Genomic DNA, 20,069 nt, shown 5'->3' on the forward strand with positions numbered 1-20,069 from the left:
TTACAAGAGAAGGCTTCAGGCCGATGGTTGTTTTCAACAAAAAGCAACCACTATACTACCCTCTTTTAGAATGGCTTGCTTCTTTTCTACCCACAAAACTGGCAGAAAAATATGCATATTTTCCAACTATGTTAATTTAGCTAAGTAATTGTATTTGAACCTGGTTTTCTACAATGAGTTCAAAAACCTCACAATAATTAGATCATTCTGAATATTTCAAGTTAATATTAAGAAGGGTAGAGGGTATAAAAAAAAATCCACTAGAGAGGGGACCAAAAAAAGAGTCTAAACTCTATATAATTTGCACACACACGTCACATACAGTTCATTTTAAGGCTGCATAACATCAAAGGACAGGATATATGTTAACCAAACTGTTGTGACTATAATCACTTCTCAGTGTGTGCAGCCTAGGTGGGAGTAACTCTGTCAATATATCTCTCATCAACCTTTAAGAGTACACTCTTTACCTAAAATATAATAAAAAAAAAAGTCAAATATTTATACTCAATCACTTACTATATATATTCCTTGGTACAAGGTACAAGGTAGGAGCTGAGAAGGAAAATAACCCTATACAACCTTATACATTTAAGTAATAGTTTACAAAGCTACTTTCACACATGTACTCTTATTTGACCCTATGAATTAGAAGAGCAGACATTAAGCCCACTATATAACAAAGGAAACTAGTTTGCCATGCTGAAAACAACATAGCCAAGGTCACCATGGCAAGATCAAACCAAGAGCTTCAGGTTCTTGACTATCAGCTCAGTGCTGGAATACTAGCTACCTATCAGAAAAAGGCTTCTGTCCTCAAGGAATTAATCTCTGATACTTAATGCCTTGGCTGGTGTTTCTCAGATCTACCAAGTTTTTTCTTAGTAAGAATCTCACCAACTTCCTGGTTCAATATCATATTTTGAATCTAATTTACAACAATTATGGGAAAAGGTTATTCATTATTAACACTGACAAATAAAACATGTGGGTTCTTTACGAAGGCTAGAATTATTATGAGACTGAATAAAACTAAATTAAGACAGAGTGCTCAATATTTCTGTCACTTAGGGATAAACACATTTTGCTTATGGTCATGATACTGCCCTCTAGTGCCAGAAGCACAGTAATCCCAGTAGACTAACTCAGAGAATGCATATTAACCACTATGCATAAACATACTTTGCTAAGCACTTTGGAGGGGGAAAGAGAAGATTAAGCCTACCACACACCTACAACCATAAAAACTGTGTAAGTCTCTCAAGGAATTTATAAATATAATGGAGTATAATAAATGTAAAACAAATCACTGTAATAAAGACAGTGTTATTAGTGCTTTAAGAGTTTGCAGATAATAAATTACCAGAGTACAAAAAGGATTAGGTAAACTTCATGGGAGCAGCAGCATATAAGCCACCTTTGAAGGACTTCATAAACCAGAGATGAAAAGCATGAACCAAGACCTGGATGTAGGAAATACTATAAGGTCAGGAACATAACTAATACACTCCAAATTGAGCTGCAGCATTAAGTTTGTCAAAGTGGGTAGTAGAAAGTAGCTGGAAAGGCTGACTAAGGTCAGACTGTGAAGGGTCTAGAATTGTGCTATCCAATATTGTAGCCACTTGCTACAAATGCTATTTAATTAAAATTTAAAACATGAGTTTCTCAGTCACTCCAGTCATGTTTCAAGTCTCAATAGCCATGTGTGGCTAGTGGTAACCATATTAGGCAGTACAGATATAGTACTGGGCAGTGCTGTATCAGAAAGTTTAATTAAACCACAAAACATCAATCTTTCATGGTTCACTCTTCCTAAAAAATGCAGATCTGATGCGTGCCAAAGTCTATTAATAAGAAAAACCATAGGTCCTAATGTCGTAAGAAGTAAATTAAAAAGTTTGGTTCCTATTCTTCTGGACATTTCCAACTTTCAACTAAAACAATGAGAAAAGTATCACATATGGCCTCCTAATAATCCTAAACAATTACTTCGTGTGCCAGCCTTTAAAATAATTTTCTTTTTTGTTAGGAAAAAGAAAAGACAGAACTAAGACACCTACAAAAGAATAAGATTATTAGGGATTTATAATAATAAAACACAAGACTAAGAAGAGTCATTTTCACTGGGTATCCTTGAATATTTGAAGGAAGAACTTATCTTTATCCCTCAAAAACCTGCTTCAGCCCTGAAGGAGTAACATCAGACATCCTTTATACTTTCACTATCTAATGCACAAATTACTTCTTTTGTGCAGTTTACAAACAATGTGTATCTATATTTCTAGAAAATATAATGTGAGTTTTCTCAAGATCCAGCAGACATTCAGATTCTAAGTGCAGGTTCTAAGCACAGTATAAAACCAGCAAAACACAGTCAATTGTTTAGGATAGTTGTCTATAATTACCATTCTGATCCTACTTATGACATGTCTGCTTTTCTAATTCCTATGCACTTCTTCACATAAAACAAAGATATACTTAATGCTTAGAATGCTTAGAATGATATTCTGAAATACTACAATCCTCTCCTCTGGATTACAAAAAGTCAACAGTAACAAACAACCCAAAGATACAAGCCCTAAACCACACTACCTCTCTGGCCCTCAAATAATCTTCCCTCTAATGTTGCGGTGGTGTTTCTGTTAGTGCAGAACACATCCACATATTCAAAGAAAAATCAATTGCTCTTAACCAGTTTTTTAAATTATTCTCTTTGTAAACTGGGCACTGATAAGCATTCATTTCTTCAGTGGATTCTTCCATTGCCAATTCCACATGCTCAAATCATCATCAAATGTTCATAAAGTCTCAAAGAGATCTCAAAAATTCAAAAAAATAGTCTAAGCTTTTAAAAAACTGGCTTTATGTAATCTATATTAATAAGTATATATAAAAATTCTGGTACTGGATAATAGAAGGTATCCAAGATAGGAGAGGAAAAATGCTGATAATTCTTTTCCATTTACACTCAATAAAATTTGGATAAAGTCTCTATCCCCCCTTTCCCCATAACCCAGAACTTTTCTGAAAAAATTTTCCTCAAATTTAAAACTAAACGTTTTTGCATAACTCAAATGTATCCATGAAGTTTTTTTAGCAGTTTCAAAATACAAAAGAGGAATGTTCACAAAGGAAAACTCCTTTATGGGTGTTAAACCTAATAAAGAGTTTCCTGTTATCTTTCATACACCTGGATGAAATTCTAATGCAATTCTACAATTATTAAAAAGATTGGTTAGGGCAGTCTGAACTGTTCATCCTAACCAAAACTAACATGAATTATAAATAATAAGGATTCCAAGTGTTATTTTATTTTAAATTATGTTAACGCCCTGGATGGTGTGGCTCAGTGGATTGAGTGTCAGCCTGCAAACCAAAAGGTCGCAGGTTCAATTCCTGGTCAGGGAACACACCTGGGTTGCGGGCCAGATCCCTAGTTGGGAGCAAGAGAGAGGCAACTAGTTGATGTTTCTCTCTTACATCAGTTTCTCTCCCTCTCCCCCCTCTGTCCCTTCTCTCTAAAAAATAAATAAATAAAATCTTTTAAAAAAATTGGTAAAAATTTTTTAAAAATTATCTTACTCTTACAAGATCTTAGAGGTTATCTATCCACATTCAGTATTACCATAGAAGAAACTGAAGTCATAATCATCAAGAGCTCCCTGTTTATTTGTATAGTACTGTACCTTTGGCCAAAGTGTTTTATTGATAAAAACACTGTATTAGACCCATATAAAGGGGAAGAATCCCACCTTACTAAAGGAGAGTTTTTCATTACTCTTCCATAATCTCAGTTTGGTATATGAGCTCTGCAAGGGTGGAAGGAGAAGAGTAAGAAAATAAAATATCCTGAATACTATACAATCAGGTCATGAAATATGTCCAAAGTGCTGTCTATCAGTGCTCAAAGAGCTTCGATAAAAACTCTGGGACAATACACCACCAAAAGTCAAAGCTTGGATGGCTACAGAGAAACGGGGAGGGGATAAACACACACACACACACACACACACACACACACACACACACAAAACCAGCAGTAAGTTGAGGAGAGAAAAAAAAAAGCATGCAAATCCCACAGGGATAAATATGCCAACCTTCCCGCAAACCATGATAACAGGCCAGGCACACTGTCGAGTAGCTGTCCTTTCCCGGCTTCAGGACAATCCATGAGAGTGGCAGAATCCTGCCCATGTGTTGATGATTCTTGGTCTTCTCCTCCAGTATACTGGGGGAGATGTGAGGCTCCAAAGGCCAGTGTTGCAATAAACCCGTCTTCCTTCCCTCACTTCTTAAAGAGGCCATTTATTATTTGCTGAAGATCTGATTAGCATTGCTCTTTAGGTTAAAGTGGGTACTTCATTTCTGCTGCACCCAGGGTTGCAAGTACAGCTAAATCCCAAGTTTCCTTAGGGAGTGGGCATTAAAAGCAGTGACAGCAGAAGGTCAGAATCAGTAAGTCTCCTGGAAAACATTTCTTCCTTGTCAGCACTGGGCCTCGACACAGACACCTCCCTCCTCTACCCAAATGCCAAAAAGCAGGACTGATTTCAATGTGTAGACCTGGAAGAGAAGAGGGTTCCCTTAGAGAAAATGCTTGCAGCCACCAACCAACCTCATTCACCCAAAATAGTAAACAGTTGGTTTCTCTGCTCAGAACTAAAAGGCTTCGCCAGACAAGCCGTATCACATGACCAGGTTCCCTCTTCTCCCTTTCCTCTCACTCCCTTCTTGTGCAAAGTCTACACCAAAGAGGAACAAACAGTTAAAACACTGCACTATTTTATTTCACCTGGCATTTGTTTTTAAAATGTTTATAAGTGAAAGATACCAAATTGGGAAGAGGAGGAGGTACACAGAAAAACTAAGAAATATTTTACTTTAAAATAAGCCATACCACAGCAGTGAGAAGAGTACCATTAAACGCAATGGTTAATTGGCAATGGTGCTCAATAAATGAACAAATGAATAAACAGACACCTCTTAGCAATTTGCAAATATTCTGTTGACAAAAATCTCTAAAAGAAGACATAGATCAGTACATATTTGACTTGTTCATTTAGAAAGAAAAGAAAGGCTCTTAAAGATGCTGGTTAGCGTCAGAGACCATGGATTGTGATAACAGTGTCAGCCCACCAAAAATCTGAGATTTATACTTTTATCTTGTCTACCTCAACTTACCTCACCTCTTGATTTTACTCCTTCAATACCAGTCCAATCGTTCAAATCACTAGGTAGGCAATCAGGGCAGCTAAACCAACAGAATGAATTGAAAAACCTATCCAGCTAATTAAGGAAACAGCTGCCACCACGACATTCACTAACTTTCACCTATGGGGGGGGGGGTAGTGGATAATAAGGCTGGTAGCACAGCTGGAGCCAGATGTGCCACCAGATTCTTCCTGCAAGGTTCTTCAAGCACTTGAACACTGAGCAAGATATAAAGTGTAGAGGCATGGAAACAAAAATCTCCACACCAGGCAATGCATTACAGTTGAAAAATAGGTAAAGTATAAAAATCAATTTTGTTACCAACATCTACCAAGGCCCCTACACACAGGGCCAATCAGGGGGCTCTGAGAATAGAGTTGCTTTTCCTCATCCTCCTCACCCCCACATTGTAAGATGCTCAATAAATATTTATAATATGGAAAAGAAAAAGGAAAATGAAAAAGAAATATATATATCAGAAAGCATTAATTTAACCAACAACTTTCCCCAACATGACCATGCTAAGAAATTATTAAAGGAGGTCCTCAAAATAACATCCTTTCATTGCAACATTGATGAGATGCCATAGGAACTTAACTCGTGTTTCTATCAGTTAGTCTATGTAAGATTGGATTTATTATATGTCATTTAGCATAAAGCTGCAGAACCTATCTGGCGACATTACATGAAGGCTTACTATATTTGGCTAGTGTTAGAATACAAATATTACACTGTCAATAAATAATTATCTGTGAGAGCATGTGGAACTTTCAGACATTACTGGGGACAACACAAAATAATAATGCTACTTTGGAAAACAGTTTGGAAGTTTCTTATAAAGTGAAACTTACACTTACTTACTTATCCAGGAACATGCACATTCCTAGATATTTAAACAAAAGGAAATTAGAACACACATCTACATAAGGAGTTGTACATGAATATTCATAGCAGCTTTACTTTAATTGCTAAAAACCAAAAACAACCCAAATGTCCTTCAACTTGTGAACAGAACTAAAAATTGTGGTATATCCGTACAATGAAATACTACTTAGTGACTAAAAAAACCCAATTACTGCTACAGACAACATATACAAACCCTCAAAGCATTATGCTAGTGAAAGAAGACAAACACAAAAGGCTACATACTGAATAGTTGTATTTACATGAAATTAAGGAAAAGGTAAAGCTATAAGGGCTGAAATAAGATCAGAAGTTGCCAGGAATTGGGAATGGGGAAGGAGACTATCTACAAACAGGCATGATAGGACTTTTTTGATGGAAACATACTGTATATCTTGTTTGGGATGGTGGTTTAGCTTTTATCAAAACTCACTGGTCCTGACTAGGTGGTCCAGTTGGTGGGAGCGTTGTCTCCTACACCAAAAGGTTGTAGGTTTGATCCCCAACCAGGGCACATATTTGAGGCAACCAATTGATGTTTCTCTTACATCAATGTTTCTCTCTCTCTCTCCCTCTCTCTCTCTTTCTCTCTCTCTAAAATCAACAAACATATCCTTGAGTTAGGATTTAAAAAAAGAAAATTCACTAAACAATACCCCTAAAAGGGGTGACTACTGTTAAATATAAATTGATCTCAATTTTTTAGAAAGCAGATTATGAAATACTATGCATCGCGGCAGAATGGAATAGTAGTTAAGAATATAGGTTCTAGAGCTAGATTGCCCGGGTTTAAATCTTGTCTCTGCAAATTACTAGCTGTGTGACCCTGAGATCTTTTAACATCTCTTTGCCTCCATTTAGTGGGGATAATAGTATTCACCTCAAAGATTTGCTGTAATAAATGAGTTAATACACTTAAAACAGTGCCTAGTCTATAAGCATTCAGTACATGCCAGCTGTTGTCATCACACAATTATGTAACACATACATAAATATGTCTTCGTGCACAGAAGAGTGGGAGAATGGCCACTATCTGAGTGGTGGGAATAGGATGATTTCATTTTCTCTCTGCCTGCTGTTTACCTGTATCTTCTACATTTTCTCCATTAAACAATTCTTGCCTTTATAATAAAAAAATTTTTTTTTCCTCAAAAAACAATGAAAGAATACTGGGCAGGGATTTAGGAGTCCTGTTTTTCAGCTAATTATTACTTGTATGACCTAAGGGTGTCACCTTCATTTCTAAAAAGGGAGGGGCTGAAGCAGATAGGGTGTCCTCCATCCTTAAGAAAGAATGGTTTTCTAGAATTTATGGTGGGACTAGGCAAGCTATACCCTTTGTTTTGTTTCATTTCTCTTCCCATACTTAACTGTGTGTGTACCAGGTACAAGGTACTATGACACAGACAGATAAAACACCCAAGTCCCTCTCCTCACAAAGCTTATTATACAAGGTGTTCAAAGAAACACAGACAGACTTATACCCAATTATCCAATTCACCAGCAAGATAAGTGCTCTGAAGGGAACACAGAGGTGGCCTAGCTGGGTTTGGAGGAGTCAGAAAAGACACCTGAACCAAGAACTGAATGGTCAAGAAAACAAAGTCAACCAAAGAGATGAGAAAGGAAATTCCAACCAAAGGAAGAAGAATATACAAAAGCAAAAGGTGTAAAAATATAAATTTCTTGGGGAATGGAGGATAGAGAGAAAGAGAAAGAGTATTTCACAGCAGTGTGGAAATAAGGAGGGCCAAGACCAGGAGGTTAGGAAGAAAAGAGATGAGCATTCAGAGCATTGATAATCTCCAGAAATTATATGGGACTGTAACTGTTTTATTCTTATTCAAGTATCTCTCTATGCCACAAATAACTCTGATAAATAGTCTAAGATATACTTTACTATATTTACAAATATAGCATAAACTTACAAAAACTTTATAAACATAAATGTCAGTTCACTTCCATTTTCCATGGTTACTTGTATACACTTGTTCATTCAATAAATATTTATTGAGTGTATGTTGTACACGGGGGACAAGAGAGACATAGACAGAAAACAAATGAGCAACCAAAGCAAACGAGAGAATCAGCTCACTTTTTCTTCTGCCCAAGAACTATTGAGATGTCTACCCCTCAGAAGCAGGATAGAGGCAATGCGACGTAGTGATTGAGAACTTTGTACCTGGAACTACAGAGATCTCTGTTCAAATTCTTGCTCTTACCATCTAAACCACCAGCCTGGCTTTGCATAAATTCCTTAACATCCTGAGCTTTCATCTCACCTGAAAATGGGGATAACATGAACAAATTCATATGGTTTTAGGGTGAATTTAATGAGACAATCAATCCTTAGCATGTCAGGAACACAGAAAATGTTCCATAAATGGCTCCTTTTATTTTATTATTGTTTAATTTTAATTTTTCACCTTTTAGGACAGCTCATAATCTCCCACTTACAAAGGCAAAAATACAGGGTAGAAAATCAGGGGAGTGAGGTATTAAAAAATCTGTTTAACATTACTAAATTAACATTTTAAGGGAGTTCATAACTATTTTCTTGTAAAGATGTCATGCTTGGATAACATTCCTTTAGCATTTCTCAAGCTGTTAATATCTGCCTACAAAATAGAACCTTGTAAATTAAATAAAAACCATCACCCAAAATAGGGAGCCCGTCACAGTCTCTCCTGGGATTCATCGTTCTGACTCTTAACACTGAGTCATTTAAAGAGCAGAGGCAACACAGAGCACTGATAAGTAGTCTGAACACAAACATGAAGCACAGCTGCCAGAGCACACCGCAGGCTGACCGTTCAGGGCAAACAGAAACAGAAACGCCAAGATGGAAGGAGGGTTTTCCAACTAATTGCCTTTGAGTAATCACAACATCCAAAAGAAAAGAGGCACAGCAATTAATGTTTCTCAAGTAAGCAAACAAACAAAAATAAAAACCGGCTGCCTCCTTATAATCACATACTCAAAATGTCTTAACCATCTTTTATTATGTTTATTTCTCGCAAATGACTCTGAAAACAATAGCAGTCATTTAAAAATTTTGAAGGCAGAACTCACATAACACCACAAAAAGAAAATGTCTTCTCTGTGAGAGACCTTAAGAGTTAAAATAATTTTATTTAAACTCTCCCCAATGAAGTTCCCTTTTCAATGAAAGCAAGCAGTGACACTCCAGTTCAAACAGAATTTAAGAAGCAGAGGAGAACCTGCACAGGATTTTCAAGTAGTCTACCATTTCTTGATACTAAAATAAAAATCTGCATCTATAAACAAAAAGAATACCATACTTTTACATCTCTTCCTCTGATTAGTGGTTTATAACCTCCTTTATAAAGGCAGTCCTCTGTATCATGTTTCCAGGTAACCCCAGGACCTTTTTGCCTATGTTCCTTTACTTTCTCTTTGTCATGAATGCACAGGGAAGCCTGCAGCTTGTAAGCCTTCTGAACAACCTGAGCATCCCTGCTCTGCTCCATTCTCTTAAAGGTCTCCAACTCTATTGTACTTCAGGCAAGAAGAGCCTAAAGAAACCACAAAGACAGGTTCTTCCCTTTAGGTCCAAGAAAGCTGAGCTAATGAGGCTAGATCTGTTCACATGTGCTTCCCTGCTAACTGCTCATGATGATAAGTCCCTTAACATATGACCATTTGCTCTTTTTCAGTGGTCCAGCTGTCACCAGTCAAACAAACTCTGCACATTAAGAACTGGCAACAAAATTAGAAGTACACAGTTTGAAGGAAATAACTACTAGATGATATTAAACTACAGTTCTGCTGGCTCTTTCACATTACTTCATTGTTTTTGATTATTATCATATTTCAAGGGTTGAAAGCTGCTAGAATTACTCCAGCACAAGGATAATAACTCCCTTCACTTTTCTCTTGTAAGGCAAGAGTACAGCATGTTAATTCTTCTGCGAATCCAGGCATTTTACTAGAAATCAGAATGCCCAGCAGCCACTCACTCACTCACTGGGATTACATGTTTTGCTTCAGGGACACCAATCTTCTAGTTTACAGATACACACACAAGCTTCAATCTGAGGACAGTAAAACAGGAGCCCCATTTAACTACACGGTGTCTGCAATTTGAAGATCTGAAATATAACCCATTTATTGAGTTCCCTAAATGGCATTCACTCGAGTCAATTCCAATTTGGAATGCTTTGTAAGTTTAAGAAGAGTAGTGCCCTTCATCACACACCTTACCTTAAGGCTCTGACACTGTTCTACAATAAAAAATTTTATCAAGACTGTACTGCAAAGATGGTATTAACATTTCCCAGGATACTTTATAAAAATAAACTATCGAAGGCTGCATAGGTCCGCTGAAAAGATTCAGTTAAATTTACATGAAAATAACTAATTTCATAGCTTTAAATCTAAATGGTAAAGTTAATAAAGTTCAAAACTGGATTGAGGGTAATGAGCTTTCTCTGTAAAAGTTTGTTAGTTTAAGGAAACCAACATATTGTTTTATAATTGCAAATTAATTTTAAAAATTCAAAATTAATCACTCCTTGCTTTTTCATTTGATTCATTTCTTGTGGGAGTGGTAGGATTCCTGTGTAACTTAGTGTTGTGTCTTATAAGGTTTTTGATTGTCTGATCTATTTGTGTATTTTGCATTAAGAGAGTATTTAAATGTGAATGGTGGGCATTTTAATTAATGGTTTTGTATGTATACATACATTTTTTTTATCTCTAAATACCTTAAAAACTATAATCAAAATATTCCTTCAAATAGTCATCAGATGTTTCTTATGATAAATGAAAAATTAAGAATTACCTAATAAGCCCTGGCTGGTGTGGCTCAGTTGGCTGCAGCATCGTCCGATAAACTGAAAGGTCATGAGTTTGATTCCTGGTCAGAGCACATGCCTAGGTTGGGGTTCCATCCCCAGTTGGGGTGCATACAAAAGGCAACCAATCAATGTTTTCCTCTTACATCCTCTCTCTAAAATCATGTCGTTGGGTTAGGAGTAAAAGAAAATTACCTAATAAGTCAACCATAGATTTTACAACAATTTATGCAAAGTAGTCAATAATTTTATAAAAAATCATGTATATTGTAGTTGTAAGCAAAAGTGCTTGGGCCAGATGAAGGCAGTAGGATTGTTTCTATTTTTTCATTTGATTAGTGTCATGTTTAAAATCTGGATTTCTGGCTTTTTTTAAAAAATAGATCTATAAGATTTGGCCCTCTCTTCCCTGGGGGGGTAATGAGCCTTCTCTGTAAAAGCTTGTTATTTTAAGAAAACTAGGTGAATGGTGAGGAACAATTAAAATGACCTTTAACTCTTATATCTTTATGAAAAGCCACACAGAACCAAAATCTTATTCTGAATCCAGATTTTATATTTAAACATCCCCACAAATTCCAACAACCAAAATGATAAGGGGAAGCATAGCAAAGCAGTCACTTCAATAAGAGGCTAGATAAGAGTGTGATAAAAAAAAATCCTCAATTTATAATTTCAAATTAAGATGTGTTATAAGGGCCATGCCACTCTTTAAAATAATGAAACATTCCAAGTTGAAGTTGACACTCTGAGTATGCTGTTAGGAAATTCAAATCTGCCACCTGTTCACATCTATCATCTTAACACCCTGGCTCAAAATTTACTTATTCCAAGAAACCTTTCCTAATTAATCTCAAAAACCTCTGGTTTGCTCTACCCACTGTACCTTCAGCATAAATTTTCCTCTTATTTTTTAGCAAATGATTACTTCTATCTCCAACTGAATGCTATCTCTTCTTTTTTGACACCCAATATATTTTCTGTACTATGAGTCTGTTCCTGTTTTATTTTTTCTTCTGATGCTGCATATAAGTGAAATTATATGGTATTTGTCTTTCTCTAACTTATTTCGCTTAGCATAACAACATCTAGGTACACCTATGCTCTCACAAATGATAAAATTTAATTTTTTTCATGGCCAAGTAATATTCCATTGTATATATGAACCACAACATTTTTTATACGCTCATCTATTGATGGGTGCTTGGGTTACCTCTATGTCTTGGCTATTGTAAATAATGCTGCAATGAACATAACAGTGCATATATCTTTTTGAATTAGGGTTTTGAGTTTCTTTTGAGTATATACCCAGAAGTGGAATTGCTGGGTCATAAGGCAATTCCATTTTTAATTTTTTTAGGAATCTCCATACTGTTTTCCACAGTGGCTGTAACAATCTGCATTCGTACGAACAGTGTATGAGGGTTCCTCTTTTCTCCACATTCTCACCAACACTTGTAGTTTGTTTATTTATAACTGCCCTTCTGATAGATGTGATATCTCAATGTAGCTTTAATTTGTATTTTTCTAATGATTAGTGATGTCAAGCATCTTTTCACATGTCTAGCAGTCACCTTTATGTCCTCTTCGGAGAAATGTCTGTTCAGATGCTTTCTGCACTTTTTAATGGGCTTGTTTGGTTTTCTCATGTTAAGTTGTATGAATTCTTTATAAATTTTGGATATTAACCCATGAGATGTGTCACTGGTAAATATTTACCCCCATTCAGTAGGCTGTCTTTTAGTTTTGTTGATGGTTTCCTTGGTTGTGAAAAAAAATTTTAGATTACTGTAGTCCCATTTGTTATTTTTTCTTTTGTTTCCCTTTCCTGAGGAGATGTATCAGGAAAAAAAAATATTGTTAACAGAGATATCAGACTTTACTGTCTATGTTTTCTTCTAGTAGTTTTATGGTTTTGATCCTTACATTTAAGTCTTTAATTCACTTTGAGTTTATTCTTGTGTATGGTATAAGAATATGGTCTAGTTTCATTTTTTTATCTCTGTACAACTTTCCCAACACCATTTATAGAATAGACTGCCTTTACCCCATTGTATGTTCTTGCCTCCTTTTTTATATATTAATTGACCATATAGGTATGGGTTTATTTCTGGGCTCTCTATTATGTTCCATTGATCTATATGTCTGTTTTTATGCCAGTACCATGCTGTTTTTTATTACCATAGTATTGTAGTATAGTTTGATATATGGTAGTGTGACACCTCCAACTTTGTTCTTTCTCAAGATTGCTGTGGCTATTGGGGATCTTCTGTGGTTCCACATAAATTTTTGAATTATTTGTTCTAGTTCTGTGAAAAACACCATCTAGAGTGGGTTTGGACTCTGGTGGGGGGAAATTTTCAGGGTACCTCACCCCTTAAGAGGCATCCTAGGCAGGCTAGAGCCATCCTCAGCTTCACTGGATTCCCTCTTTCATACTACCTTCCCCCTTTTAGTGGCGTGATTTGAAAACGAGCAGAATATGGAGAAGTATGGTAGGAGGTCACCAGTGTGAAGGAGAAAGATAAAGCAGATAAATGGGACAGGAAGACAACTGCAATTTTAAATGGGGTGCCAGGAGAGGCCCCACTGAGAGGGTAAGACTGAAGGAAAGACCCACAGGAGCTGAGGAATCAGCCTTGCAACAATTAGTGGAAGAACATTCATTCCCTGGGGCAGGGCAAACACAAAGCTCTGGGGCAGGAAGCACCCCAGAGGCCAGGACAGTCAGCCTGAAGGGCTGGAGCAGAGGTGAGTGTAGGGCCCTTAGCCACCGGAAAGACTTTTGCTCTGGCTGCATTGTGAAATGTTGTTTTTGTTTTTTTTTGTTTGTTTGTTTGTTTTAATTTTATTTAGGGGGAAGGGAGAAAGAGAGGCAGAGAAACACAGATCAGTTGCCTCTCACACACCCGCAACGGGGGGTTTGGCCTGCAAATCAAGCATATGCTGACTGTGAATCAAACTTGTGATCTTCTGGTTCGTAGGCCAGTGCTCAATCCATTAAACCACACCAGCCAGAGTGCAAAATAGGTTTTGAACACAGATTTGACAAAGAGAGAGGTGGAGCAACTTCGTCCCCCCACTTATCACTGTCCTAGACACAAAACCTTTACTACTGGTATGTCAGATAATGTAACAGAATTCCACTGAGTACTGCTGAGTGAGAAAAGCAAAAAGTAAAAAAATGCATATAATATAATCCCATTTAAAAACAAGACAATGGCAAAAAGAAAAAAACCTTGTATGCATTTGTGAATGCATATGGATCTGTATAGGATTATGTGAGTTCAGAGAAAAATACAGAAGGATATACACTAGGTTATTTACCTGGTTTGGGGGTAAAGACATACCAATGTCAGGGTATATGGAAAAAGAAGGGGAGGGAATGCTAAGAAAAAAGTCTGCACTTAAAAAATAGGGATGCAGATTTTCAGATTTATGCATCTATGTAAAATTATGTATATGTGTGGATTATGTATGAAGGCTTAAGTAAGTTTTTAAAATAATAATAATCCCCTACACCAAGAGTGATGAATCATGACTTTAAATGGTTTATTCAATTATCTCATTCTGCTTGCTGCATTTGTCAGCTGATGTTTTTCTACTGTGTCTCTAAAACTAATGACCTCCCTTTTATCACCACCTTCACAGCTTAAGCAGAGTTAAGACTCACAGCAAGTGAGCACTATTAGCAAACACTAGCTACTAGCAAGTAGAAGTGACAGTCAATAAAAATGTACTCTACAAAATATAACCCTGAAACATCACTGAATACACTATTATTTCAATTATTCAATGGCCAAATATGATAAATATTGATCGTGCATATTCTGGTGAGTTCTGACTAGGATAGACAATGGTAGCCATTAGCACCTTGTGGAAAGTCACTGTGCACACAGAAAAGTGTACTCTAATCTTAGAAACCAAATTATTAGGTTACATACACAAAAAAAGTGTTCTCAAATCCCAGTTACTGTGGAAAGAACCTATTAGTAATGTTTCTCCATCTTAAAGAAACTTCCACCTGAGATACATCTTTATATCTAAGGGTACCTCCAGAGGTTCCTGAATGAACAGAGGTCATCCCATCCATATATAGGTAGTGGCAATGTGTGTAAATAAATCTTACTAGGAAGAAACAAACCCATTTTTTTTCACACTCCATCATCATCTGTGCTTTATTTTTAAGTTTTGTTGTTTTTTGTTATTTACTTAATCAAATGGGAAACCCAATTATCCTCAATTTGTTAGGAAAAACACTTATTTTTCCCTAAAAGCCACCATGCTAATCTTAACAGTGCCACGTTATGTGCCAGGTATGTACTGTTCTATGTGCTCTACACATATCGACTTTTTTAATCCTCACAAAACAGTGGTTCTCAGGCCAAGGTGATTTTGCCCCTCCACCCTAGGGGACATATGGCAATATCTGGAGACATGTTTCCTTGTTACAATTGAAGGGCTGCAACTGGCATCGGCAGGCAGGTAGCAGCCAGGTATACTGCTAAACACCCTGAAACACATAGGACATTACCCTACAACACAGAATTACCCCGCCCCAAACATTAATAGTGGTGGGCTGAGAAACCCTGTAATGACTCTGCAAGGTAGGTACTATTGTTCCCTATATAAGAAACTGAGGCACGGAGATAAGGAGCTTGCTCAAGGTCACACCACTAGAATATGGCAAACACAGGATTTGGACCTAGCAATCTAGCTCCAGAGTCCATAGTCTTATAAGACCTTTCACAAGAAAGTCCCTATTTGAGAAGCTTACCCATAACTTTCTGTCTTCCTTGATTCCAGGCTTGTTAGGGAGAATAAGTAATTTATTTGTTTATCCATTCACAATTCCATCTATCCATCCGCCATCTATCTATTCAACAAGTATTCACTGAGCATCCACTATGTGCCTGATAACATTCAAGGCAATTCTAGGTGAACAGATAGACCTCTGTCTTTGTGATACATACGTTCCTCACTCATATTCCCTCACCACCCTTGCTAGTCCTTGAACCTGCTAAACATGATGGCACCTATGCCTGGAAAGTTTTCCCCCCAGAAAAATATGAGCATGGCTCACTTCATTTCATTCAGGTCTCTGCTTGGTGTCACTTTTTTAGAAAGGCCTTCTCTGACTACCCTTTCTAAATTAGCTACAGACTATTACCATCTATTCCCTTTCCCTGCTTTACGTTTTTTAATAACATTTCTCATTCTTAATATTATGTTACGCTCATTGTCACAGACCTCACTCTCACCAACAGAAGATAAGCTCCATGAGAGCTCTATCTTCAGAACTGAGAAGTCTACCTGGCATATAATAAGCATTCAATAAATATCTGTTGAATTACTAGATTAGCAAATGTCTTTTCAATATAATTACCTTTTCATGAATATCACTTGTTCACCTGGACTTCTGCAACTGCCTCTTATTTGGTCTCCCGGCCACCTCTCTTAGCCCCCTTCAATTTACCTTCCTTGAATTCAGAATAATCTTTCTAAATTACAAATTTAATGTCATGCCGCTACTCAAAACCCTTCAATGACTTTCCCTTGCTTTTAGGATAAAGTCCAAACTCCTGACATGGCTTTTCGGGGCTTCCTTGAATCTCTACGTTATTTTCTTGCCATTCACTTTTTCACATTTAATAGCTGTAGTCATAGCAGTAATAGCTAACATATATTGACTACTTGACATGAGCCAGCCATTAATCTAAGAGCATTATATGTCCTAAATCATTTAGTCCTAATCTGTGAGGTAGGAATTATTGTTATACCTATTTTCAGATGGGAAAACTGAGGCACAAAGAAGTAACTGTCCAAGAGCAACTAGCAAGTAGTAAGGCCAGATGTAAACCCAGGCAATCAGGCTCCAGAGTCCTCAGTCATATCCAGTATACTACACTGTCTCTCTAGACCAACTGTAACAGAAGTCCATCACTTTCTCAAATGCGCTATTTTATTTCACACCTCCAGGTCTTCACATTGTTCTCACTGTTGAAACACACTTTAGGTTGTGGCTTAAATATTCCTTCCTCTGCAAGGCCTTCCTCCAATGTCCCCTAGAACTGTTTGGACCCCCCTACTCTCTTCTCCCATGGCATCCTAAATTTCCCATTATAGTCCCCATTCTCTTTTATTATAATTACTTGTCTTCCTTCACCAATAAATTTCAAGTTGCATCAGGACAGTGAATATGTTATCTTGTTCACCACTGTACCCCCAAGCACCCGGCACAGACCCTGGGATATTTGAGGGGCTGAGTGAATAATTTCTTATGTCACCAGCACCATGAAGCCTTTTCTAACCTCCTTCTAGAAGCAGCAATTCACTGTTTCTCTAAGAACCCTGCTAATATGGAAGACATTTTATGCTTCATATTTTGTTACATATCTATTAAAAATAATGTAAAAAATATGTATTCTTTTCCTGTATGCTTGTAAAAATCAGGCATATCATATATTTATGGGACCTTTAGAGAGACCTTCACAAACTTCACACTTAAAAAGTAATTACTCTATACAAGGGATCTCTCAGTTTTATTATTATTTTTATCCTCATCTGAGGACATGCTTATTGACTTTTAGAGAGAGGAGAAGGGAGGAAGAAAGAGGAGAGAAAAATTGATGTGAGAAGCATCAATTGGTTGCCTTTCATATGTGCCCTGACTAGGGATTGAAACTGCAACCTAGGCATATGCCCATGTCCCTGAAGGACATGGAAACTGAACCCATGGCCTTCTGGTTTGGGGGATGACACCCAAACGAGCCACACTGGCCAGGGCTCTCTGTATTATTTCCTACAGCTGCCTGTAAATCTACAATTAACTTCATAAAAACTTCAATATAAGAAATAATTACTGAAAGAGATAAAAACCTCAAGACAAAGGACCTAGCATGAGTGTGGGTTCTCCCTCTAGGGAGCAACAGGCGCCATTCCCTTTTCTTCCTTCCCCCCACCCCATTCCTTTCTTCACAGGCATGCATCTCCTAAATTCTAAGGCAATGGGCAGCTGGCAGCTTGTCCAGGCTTAGCCCCCAAACCTGTCCCTATGGCCCCTTTTTCTAACATCCCATGAGCTAAGCATAGGCTCTCCTGTTGCTTCTTCTATGCTAAGCCTTTTTCTTGCTACTCTCAGCAAGCCCATTCTCTCCCTTGACAATGTACTAATAAAACTCTTACAGAAGTAAGGAAAGAAGGAAGGGAGGGAAGGAGGGAGGGAGGGAGAGAGGGAGGGAAAGAAATAATTACTGAAAGAAATGGATTGATAAATAATTACTCAAGAATTTAAAATGATTCCCCACTATCTGGTGAAGACCAAACTCTCCAATTTAACATTCAGGGTCCTCAATAACAGCTCCTTATTACCTGTTGAACCCTATCTTCTTTTCCAAATATCCCATACCTCCAAATCTAATCAAGAAGAAAACTTTCCTCCTTCTCACAATACCTTGCCTAGTCTAGTTTCCTGTTCTTGCCTAAGGGATACTCTTCCTACCTGTACACCTTTGATTCACTCTTACCTTTTCTGACTCTTCTTGTCTATCCAAACTGCACTTTCCCTCAAAGGTCCAGCTCTAATCTTACCTCTCTTGTGAAGTTTGGCTGACCTCCTTTATCTCCCTGAACCTCCAAAAAGAATATAAATTTCCTGAGCCTCAGAGTCATTCCTTCTACTTCCCAGAAATCCCTCCAGATTACCTACCAGAGTGTTAAGTACATAATCAATAATACATACTTGCTAATTAAAAAAGAAGTCTCACAATAGTCATGCATATTACCAATCCTCAAGCACCCATGCTGACAGTAGAAGCCACTACATAGAATGACAACCTCCTGAATGAGTTCAACTATCTTTTAGAGTGGGCAGCAATGCCTATATTTGTATGAAGTACTATGTAGTTGTTTCTAATTTTCCAGAAAGTTACAAATCTGCCACAAATGACCTAACTGCACAATTCTTTCTTTGTCAGGCCCAGAGCCTGCTCAGCTTATCATTCCATACTGGCAAACAACTGTATAACTTTTCCCCATCTGTGACACGAAGATAAAAATAAGCAGAGGTAGTCATATTCTAAACATTTGCTGGTTCACACCTTCTCCTAATAGGGAGATCATTGTTTGGACACAAAATATCATCTACTCTAACTCTTACTGAGCAAATATCTTGTTTGTATCAACAAAATGCTTTTGTAAATAGAATATAGTGACAATAAAAATAAGAATTTCAAAAAAGAGATTTGCCAAAGTAAATCCCTATGATGATCTACTCTTAGTATAATCCATAACTGATAAAAAGCCAAGTTCTTCCAATAGTCCATAGAGGTTTGCCTTGGCCTAAGGCTATTTTCTCTAAGTGAGAGAATCTAAACTCCTAAAACTCACGCTGGTAGGCTTCTTTTTCACATCCAAGTGGTCAAAGTTTTCTTATAACATACCACACAACTGAAAAACTAAGTTTCTCAGCCTGAATTTTTGTTTATACCTGGTAGAAGCTACAGCTTTCTCCCAGAGGATTTTAAAATGTCTAAACTTATCTCTAGAAACTCTTCAAATATTTTGAGTAACCTAATGGCAACAGCTTTGCTTCTAAAAAATTTCCCAACATCTTCCTGTTTCAGAAGGCCCTGCTGAAATCCCCCTCCCCATAAAGGGGAATTTGAGTGAAAACACTGCCAGCTTCAAGTTCCCTTAGGCAAATTTCCAGCCTCAGCACAAGGCCATGAGGTTAAACATTTCTCAATGACGCAGGCTCCCTCAGAGGGAGGAACAAGGGGGGAAATATCAAGACTTATTCTTCCCAGTGCAGTAAATCAAGAGACAGCAGCCAACTCCTTAAAAATATGAGTAAAGTTTAACCATATACTGTTTGTTTTGCTACAGCCCTCAGAAGGAGCATAGAACCAGGATGACAGCTGTGGGATGGGAGAAAAAGAGACTAAAGGAACAGCTACTCAGCCAAATCGATAGATAAATCTCTAGAGAATATCTAGACTATTAATACATGTGTGTTTCCAGCCACTGTATAATTTGTAACTAGGACAACCAAAGCATAGTGACTAAATTGGTGGTTGTGGGTAAAGAAATGGAGTCATACATGAAGCAAATCATTACTTAGGATTAAAATGTGTA

The 20,069-nt window shown here is 37.2% G+C and overlaps 1 protein-coding gene across 2 annotated transcripts in view; it reads right to left on the bottom strand.

The window, feature by feature from the left end:
- MRTFA (myocardin related transcription factor A) overlaps positions 1–20,069 on the bottom strand; it is a 142,315-nt gene that overhangs the window by 52,304 nt on the left and 69,942 nt on the right. The window contains exon 1 of one of the 2 annotated variants that reach the window (XM_054582421.1): positions 4,101–4,658. The exons of the other annotated variant lie outside the window; for it this stretch is intronic. Within the exon in view, the coding sequence (XP_054438396.1) occupies positions 4,101–4,308 (208 nt within the window). The 5' untranslated portion in view covers positions 4,309–4,658. Of the gene's footprint in view, positions 1–4,100; positions 4,659–20,069 lie in introns of those variants that run through there. 2 annotated transcript variants of the gene reach the window in all.

This window comes from Pteronotus mesoamericanus, unplaced genomic scaffold (assembly GCF_021234165.1).
Source record: "Pteronotus mesoamericanus isolate MK-2021 breed Mesoamerican mustached bat unplaced genomic scaffold, CSHL_Meso_final contig_702, whole genome shotgun sequence".
NCBI lineage: Eukaryota > Metazoa > Chordata > Mammalia > Chiroptera > Mormoopidae > Pteronotus > Pteronotus mesoamericanus.